The 18,425-nt window shown below is 39.5% G+C and overlaps 1 protein-coding gene across 1 annotated transcript; it reads right to left on the reverse strand.

Annotated features, from left to right (window-relative positions):
- Positions 1 to 9,034: 9,034 nt before the first annotated feature.
- Positions 9,035 to 17,996, reverse strand: LOC114363183 (cathepsin K). The gene is made up of 13 exons (XM_028318831.1): positions 17,911 to 17,996; positions 17,477 to 17,579; positions 16,343 to 16,445; positions 15,334 to 15,445; positions 14,751 to 14,883; positions 12,735 to 12,847; positions 12,560 to 12,659; positions 12,398 to 12,475; positions 11,757 to 11,986; positions 11,271 to 11,397; positions 10,412 to 10,514; positions 9,876 to 10,060; positions 9,035 to 9,645 (listed from the first exon to the last, which is right to left on the reverse strand). Exons 1-13 carry the CDS (start codon positions 17,975 to 17,977, stop codon positions 9,465 to 9,467), a joined length of 1,635 nt encoding a protein of 544 aa, XP_028174632.1. The 5' UTR covers positions 17,978 to 17,996; the 3' UTR covers positions 9,035 to 9,464.
- Between the last annotated feature and the right edge of the window lie 429 nt (positions 17,997 to 18,425).

The following is an 18,425-nucleotide window of genomic DNA, read 5'->3' on the forward strand; positions in this document are numbered from 1 at the left end:
AAATGAATGGAAGGAAATAATAATAACATGACGTGAGTGTTTGATTTCATCGGACTCCAAATCTTGACAAATATCTTTATTTAAATTAAAATAGCATTGAACAAGGAAACACACCAAAACATAGGCTAGGATATTCATTAAAAGTAACAAACGCTAAGGATCGTACATAGATGGCGGTGATGGTTTCTTAAGAACGCAGTACTCCTCGCCCGGTTGACATTGCAACCGGCCGGCAACTGTTGTCGCACTGCTGATGATGATGACGATTATCATCACGACGCGCAAGAGTATTTTCCACATAGTAAAACTTTCAAAATAAAGGGTGAAGTACTGACAGTGGTTTTTGATTTGTTTGAACCTATAAGCCTTCGTGGTCGCCCCAGACTAACTTGGCGGCGCACCGTAGCAGACGAGGCGAAGAAAATCGGCAAGACGATTTTATCAAAAAAAAAATCCTATTTGTTATTTATAAGAATAATATTTATAAATAAAAAATAGGAAAAAAAATGGCATGCATAAAGCGTGAAATAAAAAATAACATGTAAAAAAACAATTAGCCTTGAATAGTCATTGACCCGTTAATCAACAAAACAAAAATTTTCATTAAAAAAATCTCACAATGAGGAATTTCTGTAGTTATTGCAAACTACAACTTAAGAAAACTCAGAACAAAGCTGGTGTAAGACTTTTATTTAGAACAATTAGCGATAGTAAACAAAATTACTAATATAGGTGATCATACGGCGGTGGTGGTATCTTGACACCACAGAAATCATCTCCCGGCAGACATTTCACCCCACCAGCAGCCTCTACCATGTTGATGCTTGTCATCATCATCATCACAACAAACATTCTCAAGATGCGCAAGAACATTTGCCAAATAATTTTTCCTTCAAAATATAGGATTAAGTGTTGATATTGGTTTAAGATTGCTTGTTTCTTTAAATAATTTCGATATACCTACCTACAATTTATTCCAAAGAAATAATCAAAGTTTATGGAAGGTCACTAAAAAGTAATTGAAAATAATTTTGCAGATTAAAAAAGTAGTTACTGTTACAAACTTATAAAACCTTGAACTGTGTTAAGCTTGAAATTATGGAAAGTTTAATATTAAATTTCATAATTCGGAACTTGAACTTGAACGAATTTTCATTTATTAAGTAAAAAAAATAATGTAATAATTTCCACTGATGCGAGACGAGATTAAAATGAATATTTATTACGATCAAAATCAAAAGAATTTGAGAAAATAAATTATTGATTTTTATCAAATAGGTAGGTACTTACTTTAACTTGTAGTATGGTAGATAGCTTATTGAAGTTTGGCAAATGAGAATGTACCAAACGTCATTACAGGTCAAAAAACTCCGTTTGAGAGTGTTTCAAAAGGGTAATAACAGGTATTATATGTAGTTGTTGCAATTTACCAAGGGGAGTGAGCTTTACATGTGTGGTGGCTCGCTACTGTTCGTTTTACAAAAGTTTTGATAGACATTACACTATCATGTGCACGTACTTACGCAAGAACTATAGATAAGTAGTATCAAATTTTAATAAGGGAGAAGGGTACGGAAATTGATAGGTGCCAAGATAAGGTTTGCTCGTTGAAATGGCTCTATAATGTCGAGACTTGGTGCTGCCAAGTCTAGCAATAGCACTATAAAATAGGGAAATAGCAAACTCATGAACGCTGTGGGAATTACACTTAACAACTTAATAATTATGTCGTGCCCTGAGTGCCCGAGCAACAGCACTCAGGAGGATTTTATCATCATCATCATCATCATCATTATCATCATCATCATCATCTCAGCCATAGGACGTCCACTGCTGAACATAGGCCTCCCCGAATGCTTTCCATGTTACCCGGTTGGTAGCGGCCTGCGTCCAGCGCTTTCCTGCTACCTTCATGATGTCGTCGGTCCACCTTGTGGGTGGACGTCTCACGCTGTGTTTTCCGGTACGCGGCCTCCACTCCAGAACCTTGCTGCCCTATCGGCCGTCAGTTCTGCGTACTATGTGCCCTGCCCATTGCCACTTCAGCTTGCTAATCCGTCGAGCTATGACAGCGACTTTAGTTCGTTTTGAGGATTTTATGAATGCTGCTAACAACGCCACTTTTGTAGCGGAGTTTTGGGCTGTCACTGTGAAGGTTTTTTGTCGACACGATAAGAAGAAGAATATAGCTTGCATAATAGATGCAAAATCAAATGAAAGGTCTCTTACTAAATTAAATCCCCAACACAAAAAAGAAAGCAAACGTTTAAAAAACTCTTAAATTGTGCCTTGATCATTAAGATGTAATGTACTATGTACAGTAATAATTACTTCAATGACCTTGATTCATTGAGCCATCTAATTTTGTAGAGTGGCACGTGTACCTAATTATTTTTTTGGAAATTGAAAATTACAAGATAATGTTTGCTCATTGAAATGACGCTATAATGTCGCGGGGCTTAATCCAAAACTTCCTCAATATCTTTCTCATAGCAATCTACTTGGAATGCTTCTCTAAATAAAACAACCCATGTATTGTATCTTTTCAAGTTAGTTTGTGTGAGTCGGCATATTTGATTTGGTTTATAATCTCACATGGTTAAACGTCACACACACTCGTATTTTAAAATGTTGGCCGTTTCGCGTCAAGCTTTATTGACGACCAACCTTCCTGCGGCGCTGGTCGATGTCTTCAGCTCATTCAAAATACAGCCAATATACCCGAATTTGTGTCACCTGTCTTCATGAGAACAACCAAACATGGATTCGCGGTCCAAGACGCTTGTCCTACTAGTGGTGCTGGTAGGACTCGCTCTCGTGAAGCCGTCGTTTGCTAACAGGCCCAAACTGGACTTCGACAAAGTAGTGAACCAGACAGTATGCCCGATCGATGTGGAGATCAACGAGGATCCCGCGCGTGAGCCGCAGAAGATCAAGGTTCTCAAATGCGCGTCAGACGTGAACAAGTATTGCGCGCCCAAGAACATACCTAAGAACGAGTGTTGCCAGATAGCGCGGGAAGGTTTCGTGCTGAGCTGCCTGGAGTTGGAAGACACGGTGAGCGTGTATTACCCCAAGGAGAATAAGTCGCAGCCGTTGCGTGTATCCGTGGGCTGCGTGTGCGTCAAGCAGGATGGCAGCGAAGTTCAGGACGCGACGCCTGGATAAATGACCTGGGGTTTTCCATAGAGTGCCAAATTTATCCCGGTTTCTACCATCAATTCTTAATTTTTAAGTGACCCCTATGGTAACGCATAACAGGAATTTTGTTCCCAAATGCGTAACTTAAAATTAAGGGATTGATGAAAACGGGCATTAATCAAATATATTTATTGTGTTTTATGTTATGCGTTTTAATAAAACGAAGATTAGAAACTTGTATCTTTTTATTTTTTGTTAATAATATATGCGTTTTATTTAGAAAAAAGTCGACAATAAAATTATTAGGAACTGGAAGAAAGTGAACGCAGGTTAAAGCACATTTCTCATTTATGTAGTTCTAATGTTACCTAAAGAAATTGGCAAAAAATACTAAATTATTTCTGTAAAGTATTAATCATGCAGTTTTTTGCAGTATGCAAAAAAATGAAAGAAATAGAATGTCGTGTTTCGGAAAATGACTACTTAACCGAACCTAAAAAAATCAACTAAATGTAACATATTATTATATCGGGAACTAAAATTAAGTTCAATCAAAGTTGCCAAAAACGAAAATAAAAAATAATATTAACAATACCAACTATGAGACGAATTAACAAACGTAAGCGTCTTGCCTTCTAGAATTGCTTTTAATATTCTGTCATGACAAACAAGGTTCCATTTTTTACCATTTTCCCCCTTCTGTGTTCAACAAACAGATGATAATAATGTCATTTCTTTGTTGCTTACAAGCTTACTTCTTTCAATCACACTACATATCAAAGGCCCCAGGTCCTTCGTTATCTCTTAAAGAGTAAGATAGTTGACGTCTCTACTCGAACATATCGATGCTCGACGTGGATAGTTTTATAATTTCTTTATTTACTAACAATTTTAAACTCATTCACATTAATATGTACTTCTTCTAAGAAAACCTACATATATTAACCTAGGTACTATAAAGTAAAATGAACGTGTGCAAAAAAAGAAACAATGAAGCTATTTTTTTTACTTGATTTATTCTTTTAAACCATTAATAGACCTAAAAAAGTGAATCAACGACTGGAACTTGTCATATAGCTGTTTCAGGTTGTCATCATTGTCAACTCCCTTGCCATTAGGACTTGCAGCAGGATCTTTAGCAGGACCCTTGGCAGGAGTTTTGGCAGGACTCGGACCCTTGGCAGGACTTTTAGGACCTGCTGCTGACTTCGCAGAAGCATGTTTGACTGCGGAGCTAGTGACATACGCCATAACTGCCAGACTTGACAGAATTATTGTATACTTAAACAGATACATTTTCACCTAAGTAGGTACATGAGTCTGACACAGGACCGCTTGAAGTGGCGGAAAATAGGTATAACTACCTACCTGGCTGTTGGGATAAGACTAAACTTCATTTTGTCCAGTTAACCAAATTTAAAGGCTGTTCGAACTTTTCTTGTTTATGATTTTTCTTGTTCCAGTGATAATTTAATTTCGGCAGAAAATTATAAAACTGCATGTCGATGTCGAATTTCAAGATCTTTTTTACAAATCGTTTCTTGTTTTTATTATAAAACTGTTAATTGAGAAATTATTTACGCTTTTATTCGAGTTAATTTAAGTCACGGAGAATAAAACGAAAAAAATCCCAACTAATATTATAAATGCGAAAGTAACTCTGTCTGTCTGTCTGTCTGTCTGTCTGTCTGTCTGTCTGTTACGCTTTCCCGCTTAAACCTCGCAACCGATTTTGATGAAATTTGGCAAAGAGATAGTTTGAGTCCCGGGAAAGAACATAGGATAGTTTTTATCCCGGTTTTTGAAACAGGGACGCGCGCGATAAAGTTTTTCTGTGACAGACAAAATTCCACGCGGGCGAAGCCGCGGGCGGAAAGCTAGTAATATATATTTGGAAATAAACAAAAATTTAACACCCCGATCATCCATGAAATCGATCACGTTTTTAATTCAATTTGATGTTTTATTCAATACCGCATCTACGGGATACACCCCGTAGCAATTTGCAATCTTTTGATGCAAATAATTTTAACTTAAAAATGTACAAAGACTTCTATGAAAATTATAGCTTTGCTGTATTGAGATATTGGTCAATGGTCACCACTAAGTTGTTGACCTTCAAAACTCAAATCTTCTATTACTTACTGTCTCCACCTCAATTGATAGAATCCAATACACATAAACTACATAATGCCCATGTTACAAGTTTTGCTCGTTGTAACGGCGCTATAATGTCCGCTAAGTTTAAAGCAAGATCTAAATAGCTATAATATTATGAATACTATACTCATAGCGCTCCCAGACCAAACAATTTAACAACCCAACGTACTAACTAGATTTTGTGAAGACTCTAGTATGTATACATCATTGGATGTCAATCCTTATAGGACCTGACTTACTGAAGCGGTACCCCGAGGCGACATTATAGCGCCATATCTGCGAGCAAATCCTACTGTTCCATCCATTATTATTCAGGAATTTGATGTATGAAACATAGGATTCACCATTTTTGGTTTAATAAAATGTTCTTTTCTTCTTTTTTACCCGACTACGGCAAAGCAAAAGGAGGGTTATTGCTTTCATCATCATCATCATTTCAGCCACATGAGTCCACTGCTGAATATAGGACTCCCCCAATGACTTCCACATCGCACGGTTGGCAGCGGCCTGCATCCAGCGCCTTCCTGCCACCTTTATCAGATCGTCGGTCCACCTTGAGAGTTTTTTGCTTTGCCTTCCTTAAATTTCTAATTTTACTTATCAAAATCTTTCATAATACTTAATAATATTCATATCACAGCAATCAACATCCATGAATTGCCTTTTATTAAAAGGGTGCAAATCCCGAGGAAATTACACTGGGTAGTGACGCGTATCTTTTTGAGTAAGTTTCTGTGAGTTGCCATGTTTTTGTTTTGGATTATATGCGCAAGTATAATCGTCGCACGCGCACGTGTCTTAAAAAGTTGGCCGCCTCGTGCCGAGCTCTATTGCCGGCCCACCTTCCTACGGCGCTAGTCGATGTCTCTAGTGCACATTAAAAGTGCAGTCAAACATATGCAAATTTAACTATCACTTCGTTCCTTCGTTGATAATAGGTAACCAAACATGGACTCGCGGTCCAAGACACTCGCGATAATAGTGGTGTCGGCGCTGGCAGGGCTCGTCCCGGTAAAACCGTGGACTCCTAGGCCGACTGCGGTGGATATGACCTCGGTGCTGAATAAGACGGTGTGCCCGATCAGTGTAGAAATCGATGAGGACCCCGAGCGCATCCCGCCGAAGATCAAGCATCTGCATTGCGCGAGCGATTCGGTGTTCCACCATTGGTGCATGCATCGTCAGTTGGCCCCCCATGAGTGCTGCCATCACGCGCACAATGACGCGTTGTTGTCCTGCGTGGAGGTGGTGGACACGCAGCTGGTTTACTTCCCAAAGCAGGACCAGAGGCAGCCGTATCGTATATCAGTGGGCTGCGTGTGCGCCATCGAGGCTATCGGCATAGTATCCGACGCGACGCCAAATTAGGCTTAAACCCGCTCCGGCGCGACCACCTCTCCCTGAGGCTGAGCGGGTCCCGAGAGTGTAATTTTGTCTAATTATTGCTTAAAGGTTCCAAACCAACGCTATCACACGCGATCAGCCGGCGTGCAGCGAAGGCGATCAGACTTAAATGCATTGATCGCCAACGCTGCACGCCGGTTGATCGCGGTGTTGTCCTGCGTAAATTATTCTACTATGCATTTTAATAAAACAAACCAACTCAAACTAGTATTTCTTTTACTTTTTTCAAATAGTTAAAAGGTTTATCATTACAGAAAATACACACTGGATAGAAAGTACCAAAAGTAAATATTAATTACTAGTAGCTACCTAAAATTGAAAGTTGTTAGAAAAGCAAGGTTACTTTTGGCTTAAAACAAAATCAGTTAATTTGTGTCGCAGTGAAGCTAAGGGCTGTTTAGCTTCCTAGTACCAGTATTGTCACAGAAAAGGTGATGCGCTAGAAATCGATAAGCGTTACGATTTTCGTAGCAAGATCTGTTAAGCGAAACCAATAAAAAATATTCACTTTAGAGCTTATTCCCTGAGTTGTGAGAGCACAATTAATGTTTTTGAAATTCGAATCACAAATTCGAACGGATCGGGTTTTGGTGGGACACTGCAAAAGAGATGTTCGTGTGAACGTTCATATTAAAACGGAATCCTGCAAAAAACATTTTCAGAAAAAGACGGGATGTCACCGTGGGAACAAGTTATCGTTGATCTTCATGTTGCTTCTAAAATTAGTTGCCAAAATTCTCAATATTCAATTGAGTCCCATACAAACAGTACCCCGCCGGGACATTATATCGCTATTTCCACGAGCAACCTTATCTCTGTCGAACTCGATGGCTCAACCATAAGTTAAAGTTATAGTACTATTTTTGAAGTAAAATATTCGCTTTCCTTTTGAGCGTTGGGATTTACTTTATTTAATTACTTTTGTCTGACAAAAAATGTAAATTATAGTAAAAAATATCTCAACGGGTTGCAATTTTGTCAGTTGAATTTATTGATTTAATATAAGAACTCCTACTTGGCATCTATATATTCTTATAGTACCTACCATTCTTGTTAATTTATTTATTTAAAGAGTTTATTGCATTAACATAAAAATGAACCGCACATAAAGGCGAACTTAATGCCATAAGTCATTCTCTACCAGCTGACCTTGAGCAGAGATTTTGAGTAGGCGGATTAATTTATTTATTGGCTTTTAAGTACCTAATGCCAATTTTCACCATCAATCCCTAATTTTAAGTGACCCCTATGAAAACAATAGCCTGTTATGTATTACCATAGGGGTCACTTAAAAATTAGGGATTGATGGTGAAAACGGGCATAAGCATTCCATTTGTAATCATGAAAGTATTATGCTTAACAAGGATCGGGAAAGAAAATAAAGCAAAGAAAAATCTTTTTTGAACCATTTTATTGCAATGGGGGCAAACAACCGAAGTTAACACACGAGCACATTGGACAGCCTTTTTTAAATGCTTTTTTTTAAATAATACTATGGCATGTAGTAGTCAAACACATAAAACCAGCTCTATGATTTAAGCAAAGAGGTTTGACAAGGCAGTTGGCAGGCTTTTAGTCGGCCGATAGTTGGTTCGGTTGTTTTATCAGTGTGAACATGTATGGAAGCACATTAAACTGATTTGGTAACGGCCGATTCATCATACAAATTATAAGCTGACCCAACTATCGGTTGACAAAAAGTCTGCCGCGCGGTGTCTTAAAAAATATCAAAAAGAAAATCTAGAGACAACATGAAATATTTTCTGGATCCCCCAAAGCTTAAATATTGAATATCTATCCGGCATTCTTAGGATCTGGCCCATGTCCATCATGTAAGAGAAATTGCTCCCTTTGAAAGGCCTTCTGTCCATCTGGATTGTTGCAGAAATTGTTACTTGGGCCACATTTTTCTTTCTTCACGTCGTCTCCGACACAGGTATTGACAATTGCCAGAATTGCCAGAACTGTCAAAAGTATATTCAACTTACGGCGATACATTTTCATGTGTTACTTATGTAGGTTTAAGTCTAAAATTTTAAGTTAGAAGTTGCCTTTTTATATTTGGTTGAAATAATTAGAAACTGGTTGTATCGAATTTCATGTCATAGTTTATCTTTAACACAAATGTATTATTTTTTATAGCAAATCTTATTTCAAGGCTTAGTTTTTGTAATTTATTTTTATAATGTGAAAAAACTGTGCGAAACATAGTAAGTATTCAAGAAAATAGATAGAGAGAACGAAGCCATTTGTGAGGGAGCCTCTCAACGCTCCACAGTCACCTACGAGTAAGTACGTATTTACCATAATACAAAGAAAACAAATATTGAAGTTTGCACGTGGAATTTATTAAAGTCTCGGTATCCAAAATAGTACATAGCATGGTCATTCAAAGATTACAAAGTATCTCCTCCAGCGGTATCAAGAAATAAATATAGTACACCAATCACCTCCTCCCTTTTTCGTGCGAATCCATTGTGAAGCATCGAGTATAAAAATAAATAACTAGGTACAATACAAGTAAGACCATTAAATATAATATGTGAAATATATGAAATACATACAAAATAACATTAACCAGTAGATGGATAAAAATCTGAAATAAATTAGTCAAGAGAAAGACTTGAAACGAAGCGATACATATACGATACATTAAGCTTATCAGATGCGCAAGAGGGTTTTTAACGACGCTAATAAAGTGAGGTGTGGTAACTTTATTTACTTCTACCGCTATATCATGGGATAGATTGCACTTCAATTTAAACAATGGGGTAGTAAGGCGAGTCCATCACCTTGCAGTTGTCATTTAGAGCTGACATGAGGATGTACCCGTCTTGCCCCCAGTTTTCTCCCCAGGAGTTGCGGACGATCCAGTAGGGGGTACCGTCGCGTTCGCCGTAACCGACCACCACTACTCCATGGTTGACGTGTAAGCCCTCGCTGTGGATTGAAACAAAAATAAAATTATTCACTGAGAATCCGATGCAGCGGTGACCGGAAAACGCAGAGTGGGACGTCCACCCGGTGATCTGACGACAGCATAAAGGTAGCAGGAAGGCGCTGGACAATTGATCAACATGGAGATCACTGGGGGAGGAATATGTTCAGCAGTAGACATCCTGTGGCTGAAATGATGATGATGATGATGATGAGTGTAGAAAAGGTTTTACCAGTTTATGTCGTAGAAGATTCCGTTGGTGTACAAATACATATTTTTCGAGGCATGTATCGCGATGGACACGGGTCCATACTTCACCAGAGCCAGCTTCAGGGCTTCTGGGTTCCTGGGGGTGACGAGTCCGAAGCCCCGGATCTTGAAGGTGTCGGTCGTGTTGTCAACCTTGCAGTAGCCATCCTGGAAAATGAGAATTTTGAGAAACTGAACTGTGATGCATGCGTCAGTCTCAAAAACGATCATCTATCAACCCTTGTTAAACCTAGAAATAGTTAACAACATAATTAGCAATATTGGAAGACTAACTTTTACCAAAACCCAAGTGGAGACTCCGTACCAACCGTACCGTACCGTAAGTACTTGGGCCTTTCGAGGGTGCTAATACATGTCCCAATTATAGCTTCGGGAGAACATATGGGCTGGTGCTGAGAAGCAGTGGCGGAAGAAACTTTGTCACCTTTTTAGACGCCGCAACGCATCCTTTGCTTTGGCTCTCCTTATTATGTCATAAGTAAAAATAAGATTAATTACCTTTTGTCTGTATTCGTACTGACTGTCAAATGGGATGCCATGCTTCAATATGTACTCGTAGGCCTTGTCGAGCTGACCACCATTGCAGCCAGCATTTTCGAAGCTAGAAATGATAAAAGAGAAACAGTTAATTATTGCCTAAATTATTGTCTTTCATATCTTTCTTAAGCCTGTGACCTAGATCTAAAATCCAATTACAGCCTGGAATCAACACTTACGCCTTAAAGATATTTCAGTTTGTAATAGTTACTCGTGTTGAGGTCGTAAGTTAAGAAAGATTGCTAAGGCTGTGTTGCCTCACCTTAACTTTAACCGAAATAAATAATAACTTTAACCGGTGTTTTTCTATGGTTTGTTATAGTGCGACCTAGGGTAAGAGTTCCGATTCATGATAAATGTTACCATGAGTCTACTTTAGGTGTGCTCGCTAGCGAATGCGTAAAAAAATGACATTACATGATGACTAACTGTAGAGCGCTCCTAGCGGTTACTTTCAATAACTAAGATCTTCATAGATTTTATTGACGCAATCGCCAGCGAGGTCACCAAACTCGTGGTAAGCACACTTATTTGATGATGATCCATCCGACCGATTTTGGCCATGGCGACCACTCCGACTCCTAGCTGTCTTGGCGGCGCTGGTGTGCCCGAAGATGGCTTACGTAGCCGATCTTCGTGGCAAACCCCCTCGCACAATGAGGGCATCTGAGCACGCCGCCAACATAGTTATTATAGTGAATGGCAGCAGATGGACGGGCCTTCAAGTCATCGCGCTTCGCGTCGAGTTTAGTCGTACGCTGCTCATCGAACTGGATCTCTATGGTGACTATGGTGAGAAGTAACAAAAAGATATGCCTACCCCCAAGCACAGTCTACCAGCGACTGTTCACTGAGATCCACGTTGCGACCTCCATTAGACTTTGACAGCGCTCCCTCCACGGTGGCGGTGGTAGAAAAGGCCCAACATGATCCACATTCACCTTGATCTGAAACGAAAGTACTAGTCACATTTTTTCTCATAAGTAGAATAGGTACAGTCAGCGTCAAATAGTTTGTGACATCCAAAGTAGCCATAAAGTTCGCAACACGTTTCATATACAAAGACAAAATACAAAGACGAATCATATACAGCAGATATAACTAAAGCCCGGTCTGTGAGCAAGCCACCCATCCTTATCGCTCGCGCGTAATTATATGTATTGCTGTCGCGACTGTGCGACGGGCGCCCGCAGTGAGTGTGCAAGCGCGACAACAACATAATTACGCGCGAGCGATAAGGATGGGTAGATTGGGGTCATTGGACAAAATTCTACGAGCTCGCAGACCAGACTATAGTAAAACTCACTCTTGATAGGTCCAACATAGCCCAGGAACCTCATGTCATAGCTGTCAGGGAGATCCTCGGCCAGTTCCTTTACTTCTTCGTCGGAGTGGGGGAAGGGCATGGTCCCCACCGCCGTGGGGGACGAAGGCCGAGTGCCGGCGAGGATATTCAGCTCCTCTGGGGTGCGGTCAGCGAAGACGTTCAGCTCCATCTTGTAGCCTAGGTTCTTGAGGTTGTGGGCGCGGATCATTCTGGAAGAAGAGGTTTCAGTTCGAGTAATGTCATCTCTCGTTCACACCTCTGCAACTCCTTTAAAAGAACCTACAGTTTAATACAATCCTATCGGATTCACTGGTGGCCAATAAGTTGTACTCAAGCTTCATTGGATACAGTGAAGGGAGCAGCTTAGAATCCCAAATTTAATCAGAAGATTAAGGGAGGAGCTTAACGTAAAGCGACTTCCTTACATTGAAAAGGAAGATAGATACATGTAGTAAAAATTGTTTTAAGATTGAAATTCGTATCAGCTAAATGACGTCACTGCTGTACAAAGGTTCCTTCGAAAAATACATTTATAGGAGAATTCTCATGTGTCACTGCAGGGTTAGCTACAGTCACCCGTCACAGAAGAAAGTTTTTATAGCTTTTGCATATCAACTCACTTCCAATTCTTGTGGAATATGGCTTTCCTCATTGCCTGCTCATTTTGCTTGTACGTCTTGCCGTGATGTTTTTTGTAACTGAAAGGACAAAAAGTCTCTTAAATATTTGGGATCAGCAAATTACGAGTATTATTTAAAGATTGAAATAGAAATTAAAGTTACCTGTGGAATGCCTTCTCTACATGAGCAGGATCATGAGGATGTAAATGATCGATGATGGCTTTAAATTCAGGATTTTCATCAACTGGTTCATTACAGTCTTCTGCAAAATGCAAAATAAATTGTTTGATTTTATTGTATTCACTATCAGATCAATTTAGCACAAAGGACCACTTACCATCTTTCAGGGTGACTTCATCAGCAGTAACGATGAAGGTGAACTGCAAGTAGTTCCTGATCATGTTGGCTTGGATGGAGCCGTCTACAAGGTTCAGGGCTTTGGCGATCACCCTGGAAGTTATTAGAACATTAATATGAAAGTGGTACACTGAAAACCAGCGTCGTGGCCTTACCCACCGTGGGCCACGGCATATGCTGAGTGGAGTCCCATTGCGATGGGCATCGCTGTTGCAACAGGGTGGCACTGCTCAGTTCATTTCCTTGTAATATTTGTGTGATATTTCTGTCTTTTTTCCGTATACTTTCTTTGTTCTCTAAGCTGTTCATCGTAATAAATATTTCATTCTTTCTAAAGTCCTTTGTCGGTCTGATCATCAATTTCCATCGGGTGAGACGGAAGCTACAACCCGCTCGAGTTAACTGCACACCCGCACATCTCCCCGTCACGGTAATACTATCTATACAGTATTCCAACTCGGCCATATTTTTGAAATAAATGTCAACAGTCGCGCGGTACGTCACAGTATGACAACATGCGGTAGGGCTGCCCACCTACAGTACCCAGTTTAATTACATCTGCCTACTTAGAATTTCTATCTAGTTTTGTGATTGTATTTTTTATTTAGTTAGACAAACAAAATACTTTATGAATAGAATAGGTTAAAAATGTGTGTCGTTTTGTGATTAGTAGATTTAATTTAGTAAATAAAAACTACTTAAATAATTTCGAAACTTTAATAATCATAATGATCTGTTACTTTAATTTCGGGCGGGCGAAGTCGTGGGCAAAAGCTGGTTTGATACAATATAATTTTCATTTCAAATCAAACTGACTGAAAATGTAAATTTGACTAGTTTTTGACCAATTTGACCGTAAATGACGGTCAGTCAAATTCAATTAGTTTTGTCATTTTTAACACTTGGCCACCGACGTCCATTCGGCACATTCGCGACACCCCCGACTTTTGCATACCGAGCGCATACCGAGATTTGAATTTCGAAAGAAAGTTCTCGTTTCGTCTGTTTATATGAAGTTACAATACTGTATGATATTATTACCGTGTCCCCGTTCACCCCGTCCGTACCAGAGCGTCGACGTGACGTCACGGCTGCTAAGTGGCGCAGTTAACTCAACCGGGTCCGGGTTTTAAGAGCTTCATCGTTATGGGTAAAGAAGAACCGAACCTGTTTATTTCATTTTTTTTACATTAAGGAATCTTTACTATCCATCCACAAAAAGCATACGATGTCACTACTAGTATTTAATCAGCTGTAGGAACATTATAAAGTAGGGTTAAACTGTGAGATACTGTACCTATGAGGTAAAGATGTCAGTCTTTCAAGGGGGTAAAAGAGACCTTAAAAGGCTTCGTAATGCCGCCTTTACAATGACACCGTACTGGCACAGTACTGGCCCAACCGGACATCGACATTTTTACGTCTAGTCCAATTATGCCTTTCGAAGGAGTATCGCTACCATTTTTAATTAACAATTTTATCTTATTTTCCTCTTTCACTATTCTCACACACATAATATTAATAAACATATAAATTTTTTGTAAAATGTAAACTGATTTTTTGAAGTTTTGTTGTAACATTTTTTTTAATTTTTTTTTATCCACAACGAGGAAGCTCTTGGCCTGTTTCTCACCTGATGGTACGTGATTAACATATATATAGGATGCATGTTGTTAGGTTACAATTTAGCCCATAATTTTACGTGCTATAAAATTTTAATTGTAATCTGTTTTACATCTTTAATAAATCTATATATATATATAAATGAAACCCGTTTTCCGTTGTCACGACATAACGGCTTGACCGATTTGGCTGATTTTTTTTTGTAGTTTTCTAATACTCTGTACAAGGTTTTTACGGAAAAAAATATAAAGAAAATCTCTACGCTAAGGCGGTACGAAGTTCGCCGGGTCAGCTAGTAAATAAATAAATATCTAAGTCATTTCATAAAGACGAAATTAATGTTTCTAATAATAAAGAAATCAAAATAACTCACTTGACAGGCACGTCGAAGTCGTAGTCGGTCCTGTACACGTACATCGTTGATTTGACAGTAACATGCTCTTCATCTTCTGACTCTTCTTCTTTTATCCACACTCGCACTGTTCTGCCATTTTCTAGTTCCTCATCTAAAAAATTAAACTCTCAGTTATGTCTGTTGACACACTCATATTACATGTGACGTCACGGAAGTCAGGTGCGCAGATAACCTGACCGAGTTGTAAGTGACTGCTTCAGACGCAGAGGTCCCGGGTTCGATTCCCAGTGGGGGCAGATTTTTCTGTTCGGTTTGGTTGGTGGTAGGCCTTGTTCTAAGTCCGCCTGGCTACCACCATATTACTGTACTAAGTCTGTCACCATAACAACAATGTTAACAGCATTATTGTGTTCCGGCAGTTAGAGGTAAGATAGCCAGTTCCTCCGTGGTTGAGGATTCCGGGTGAAGCTCGCTTCTACCTTCGGCCTGATCATCACTTACCATCAGGTGAGATACAGGCCAAGACCTCGTTGTGGATAAAAAAAAAGAAATAAAAAAGTTAGCTATCAGTCAGCCAGCGAAAGCTGCCATGGATACTCACGCGAATATTCGTAGCCGTCAAGATTCGGCAAGAAGTCACGCTGCTCGCCCTCAGAGTAGCTTTGGATGCAGATATTCTCGTTCCTCACAGTTTCAGTTGTGATTGGGTGGATCTGAAACGTCATACAGCTGTCAGGGGGGCTATTCCGAAACGCTGTTTACGTAGTTTCGGGTCTATCTGTCACTATCGCTCATGGTGGTATCTCGCTATACGTGAGAGGGATGGCAGAATTCGAAATTTCGGATCACGATTTTCGGAGTAGCCCCTCAGGCCCGGTTTCCACCAAGGCGGAGAAGTGTCGAGCGGACGAATTATTTTATAGTCAGAATTTTGGGTTTTGAGCGGCGCGGACCATAGCTGTGAGGAACGGAAAGGAGATGTAGAAATAATGAAATATGATTGTTTATTCAAAATACTTCTCCGCTCCGTTGCTTGGTGGAAACAGGTCCTTACAGTGGTTTATATTGAAAATACTTATATTATTCAAGCCAAAATCGGTACAGTAGGTACTAATGAGTGGTCCCAGTCGCCGGAAGAAATTTTTTTTCCGGATCCGGCGATTAGGGCCGCGGTCCCAGTTAATGGCGGTCCCAGCCGCCGGAAACCTCGCCGCAACAATCACAGGTGTAACCAAAAGCTCTGGTGTAAAAAAAAAACACAACGACTAAAAAACCTTGCTACTTCATCGAGTCTTCCAGTTACTTGGCCCACTTTTAGCTTGGTCCACAGGCACATTAAATTTTTAAATATTTTTTCTTCCAGCGACTGAGCCCACTCTAATATTGTACAGTAGATTTTCGTTGATATGGCGTTTAATTTATTAATAAAAACACTGGAGGTAGGTCCAGTTACTGGGAGAAAACATATTTAAATATTCAATCCTGCGACTTGGCCCGTTTACCAAGCTAAAAGTGGGCCAAGTCACTGGAAGACTCTCCCATCGGCGGTAATTTCTGCGTACTATATTCTCTGACCATCATTGCTACTTCATCTTCAATTCATTACTTACCTCGTATTGATAACCCATGTCGTCATCAGACTCGGCGATGTAGTATATTTTGTTGGTGCCATTGTTGTAGTCGATACGGGACCTGTTGTGCTCGGCACTGTACCTGTTACCCGAAAATTAATTCATAAATAAATAAATAAATGGTATATTTACATTTTTGTGGGGCTTACACGGCTTGTATTCAACATTGGCCCATTTGTCACAAAATAGTACCAATTCCTCTCTTCCCATGAAAATAGTAAGAGCGACAGAGAGGAATGTTATAGCAAGAACGTCAGACCAGCTTCTTGACATGCCCTTTCGATGAGCTGCACGATAAATGCTTAATAATTTATTATTTACGGGATTGCTACCATGTACCTACTATCGGCAACAGTGTTAAGTGCCCATTGACAGTCATGTCATCTCGTTATATCACAAAGAATCACCATTTGATTAGAGCGAGAGCAAAAACGGAAATGGATAGTTAACAGTGTGGCCGTGTGTACCTTAATGTAGAGTTCCCGATATTTCAGCACTGTTGTAAATAATAATTAATTATTATGTTAGCGACCATGTAACGCAACAATATAACGATAAATGATGTTGGCACAGTTTATATCTCTTCTTTTTTTTTGTCATGTACCTCCGACCTCCGTTATACATGTTTTCTGTGTCAATAAATTATTTCTATTCTATTATATTCTTAAATAAACAGGCGAAAATCAGGCGCCCGTATGGCCTTGCGTGTGGACTGTGGACAGTGGGCCAAATCCTTTAATTACTTTTCACAGCACAGTTCATTTAGCTGTGTGGTTTGGGTAGAGTCGAATAGGACCAATCGCATTTCCCCGTGAAAGTCGTAAGAGGCGACATAGAGAGACAAACATGTGAACATCGGGCCTTCGTTACCCATCCAAGCGTAGGGCAGTAGGCCAAATGGTCCATTTGCCTCGGGCAAATTGGGAAAGGAAGCTGACAATAGTGACTGAGTTTCTTGCGCTGCTTCTTCTCAGCACTGGCCCATTTATTGTCCCTAATGATTAATACTGGGACGTGTAAAAGTGCTTTTCAAAAGCCTATTTGTAAAAATGAACGAGTTTTATAGGTGTTCGTGTAGTAGAGATGATAATGTCAATTTTTATTTTAACTTACCAAACCTGGAAGTTCTCAACGAACGCGTTAACCAGGTCGATATCTTCAGCTTTATAAGAATATTCGGACGGCCATATCACGCTTTCTTCTGGGTCGTCGTTTTCTGGAAGCAAATCCATTAAAAATAAACTTTTTTTTATTAAAAAACTAGCGGCCGCCCGCGACTTCGTACGCGTGGATCCCGTTTTACCCCCTTCATCTATCTTACGCGGTTTAGGCTTGTTATAAACTTACATACGTCAATGAGTGCTAACTGCGCGTATACGACGATTTTGAATCTAAGTAATTTCATACAAATATTTTGTGTGGTGGCAAAACGTAGATTTTATTTTGTGAAGGTTAAAACAGAAAAGGTTATCTAGTTCTTTTGATACACACACAAAATTGTATTAAAGAATTAACTTATTTCCAAAAAAAATAGAAAATAAACTTACCCACTAAAACGTAGGCAGAACTAGCGGCTATTATTAAAAAAACTAAATAAATTATCCGGGACACCATTTTGGGGCCCTGTAAGCTACCAAATGTCGGGCTACGGGGAAAATATCGCATTTTATAGTAATATTTTTACCTAAACAGTTGGGATATCGCATTTAATGATAAAGGATATTGCACACTTGTCCTTTCAACCCATCATTTTTTTAAATATGTAGGTAGGTATTCCATAAATCCGATAAGGAAATCCTTGGGGGAGGCCTTTGTCCAGCGGTGGACGTCATTTGGCTGAAAGGAACGATGTAGTCACCTATCCCTAGTAGGTATACTTATTATTATTCTGTGGTATTACCTAGTAATTAGTTGCAAACATGATTTGTGTTAATATTTTTAATTTTTAATGTAATTGTTGTTGTTGTTTTCATATCTCGTTTTTTGCTTTTTTACACGAGAGTACCCATTATGTAATACTGTCTATTTTTTCACGAATATTGCTTTCCGATAAATCGTATAC

Source organism: Ostrinia furnacalis, unplaced genomic scaffold (genome assembly GCF_004193835.3).
Source record: "Ostrinia furnacalis isolate ACB-3 unplaced genomic scaffold, ASM419383v2 OfSCF7013, whole genome shotgun sequence".
Taxonomy (NCBI): domain Eukaryota; kingdom Metazoa; phylum Arthropoda; class Insecta; order Lepidoptera; family Crambidae; genus Ostrinia; species Ostrinia furnacalis.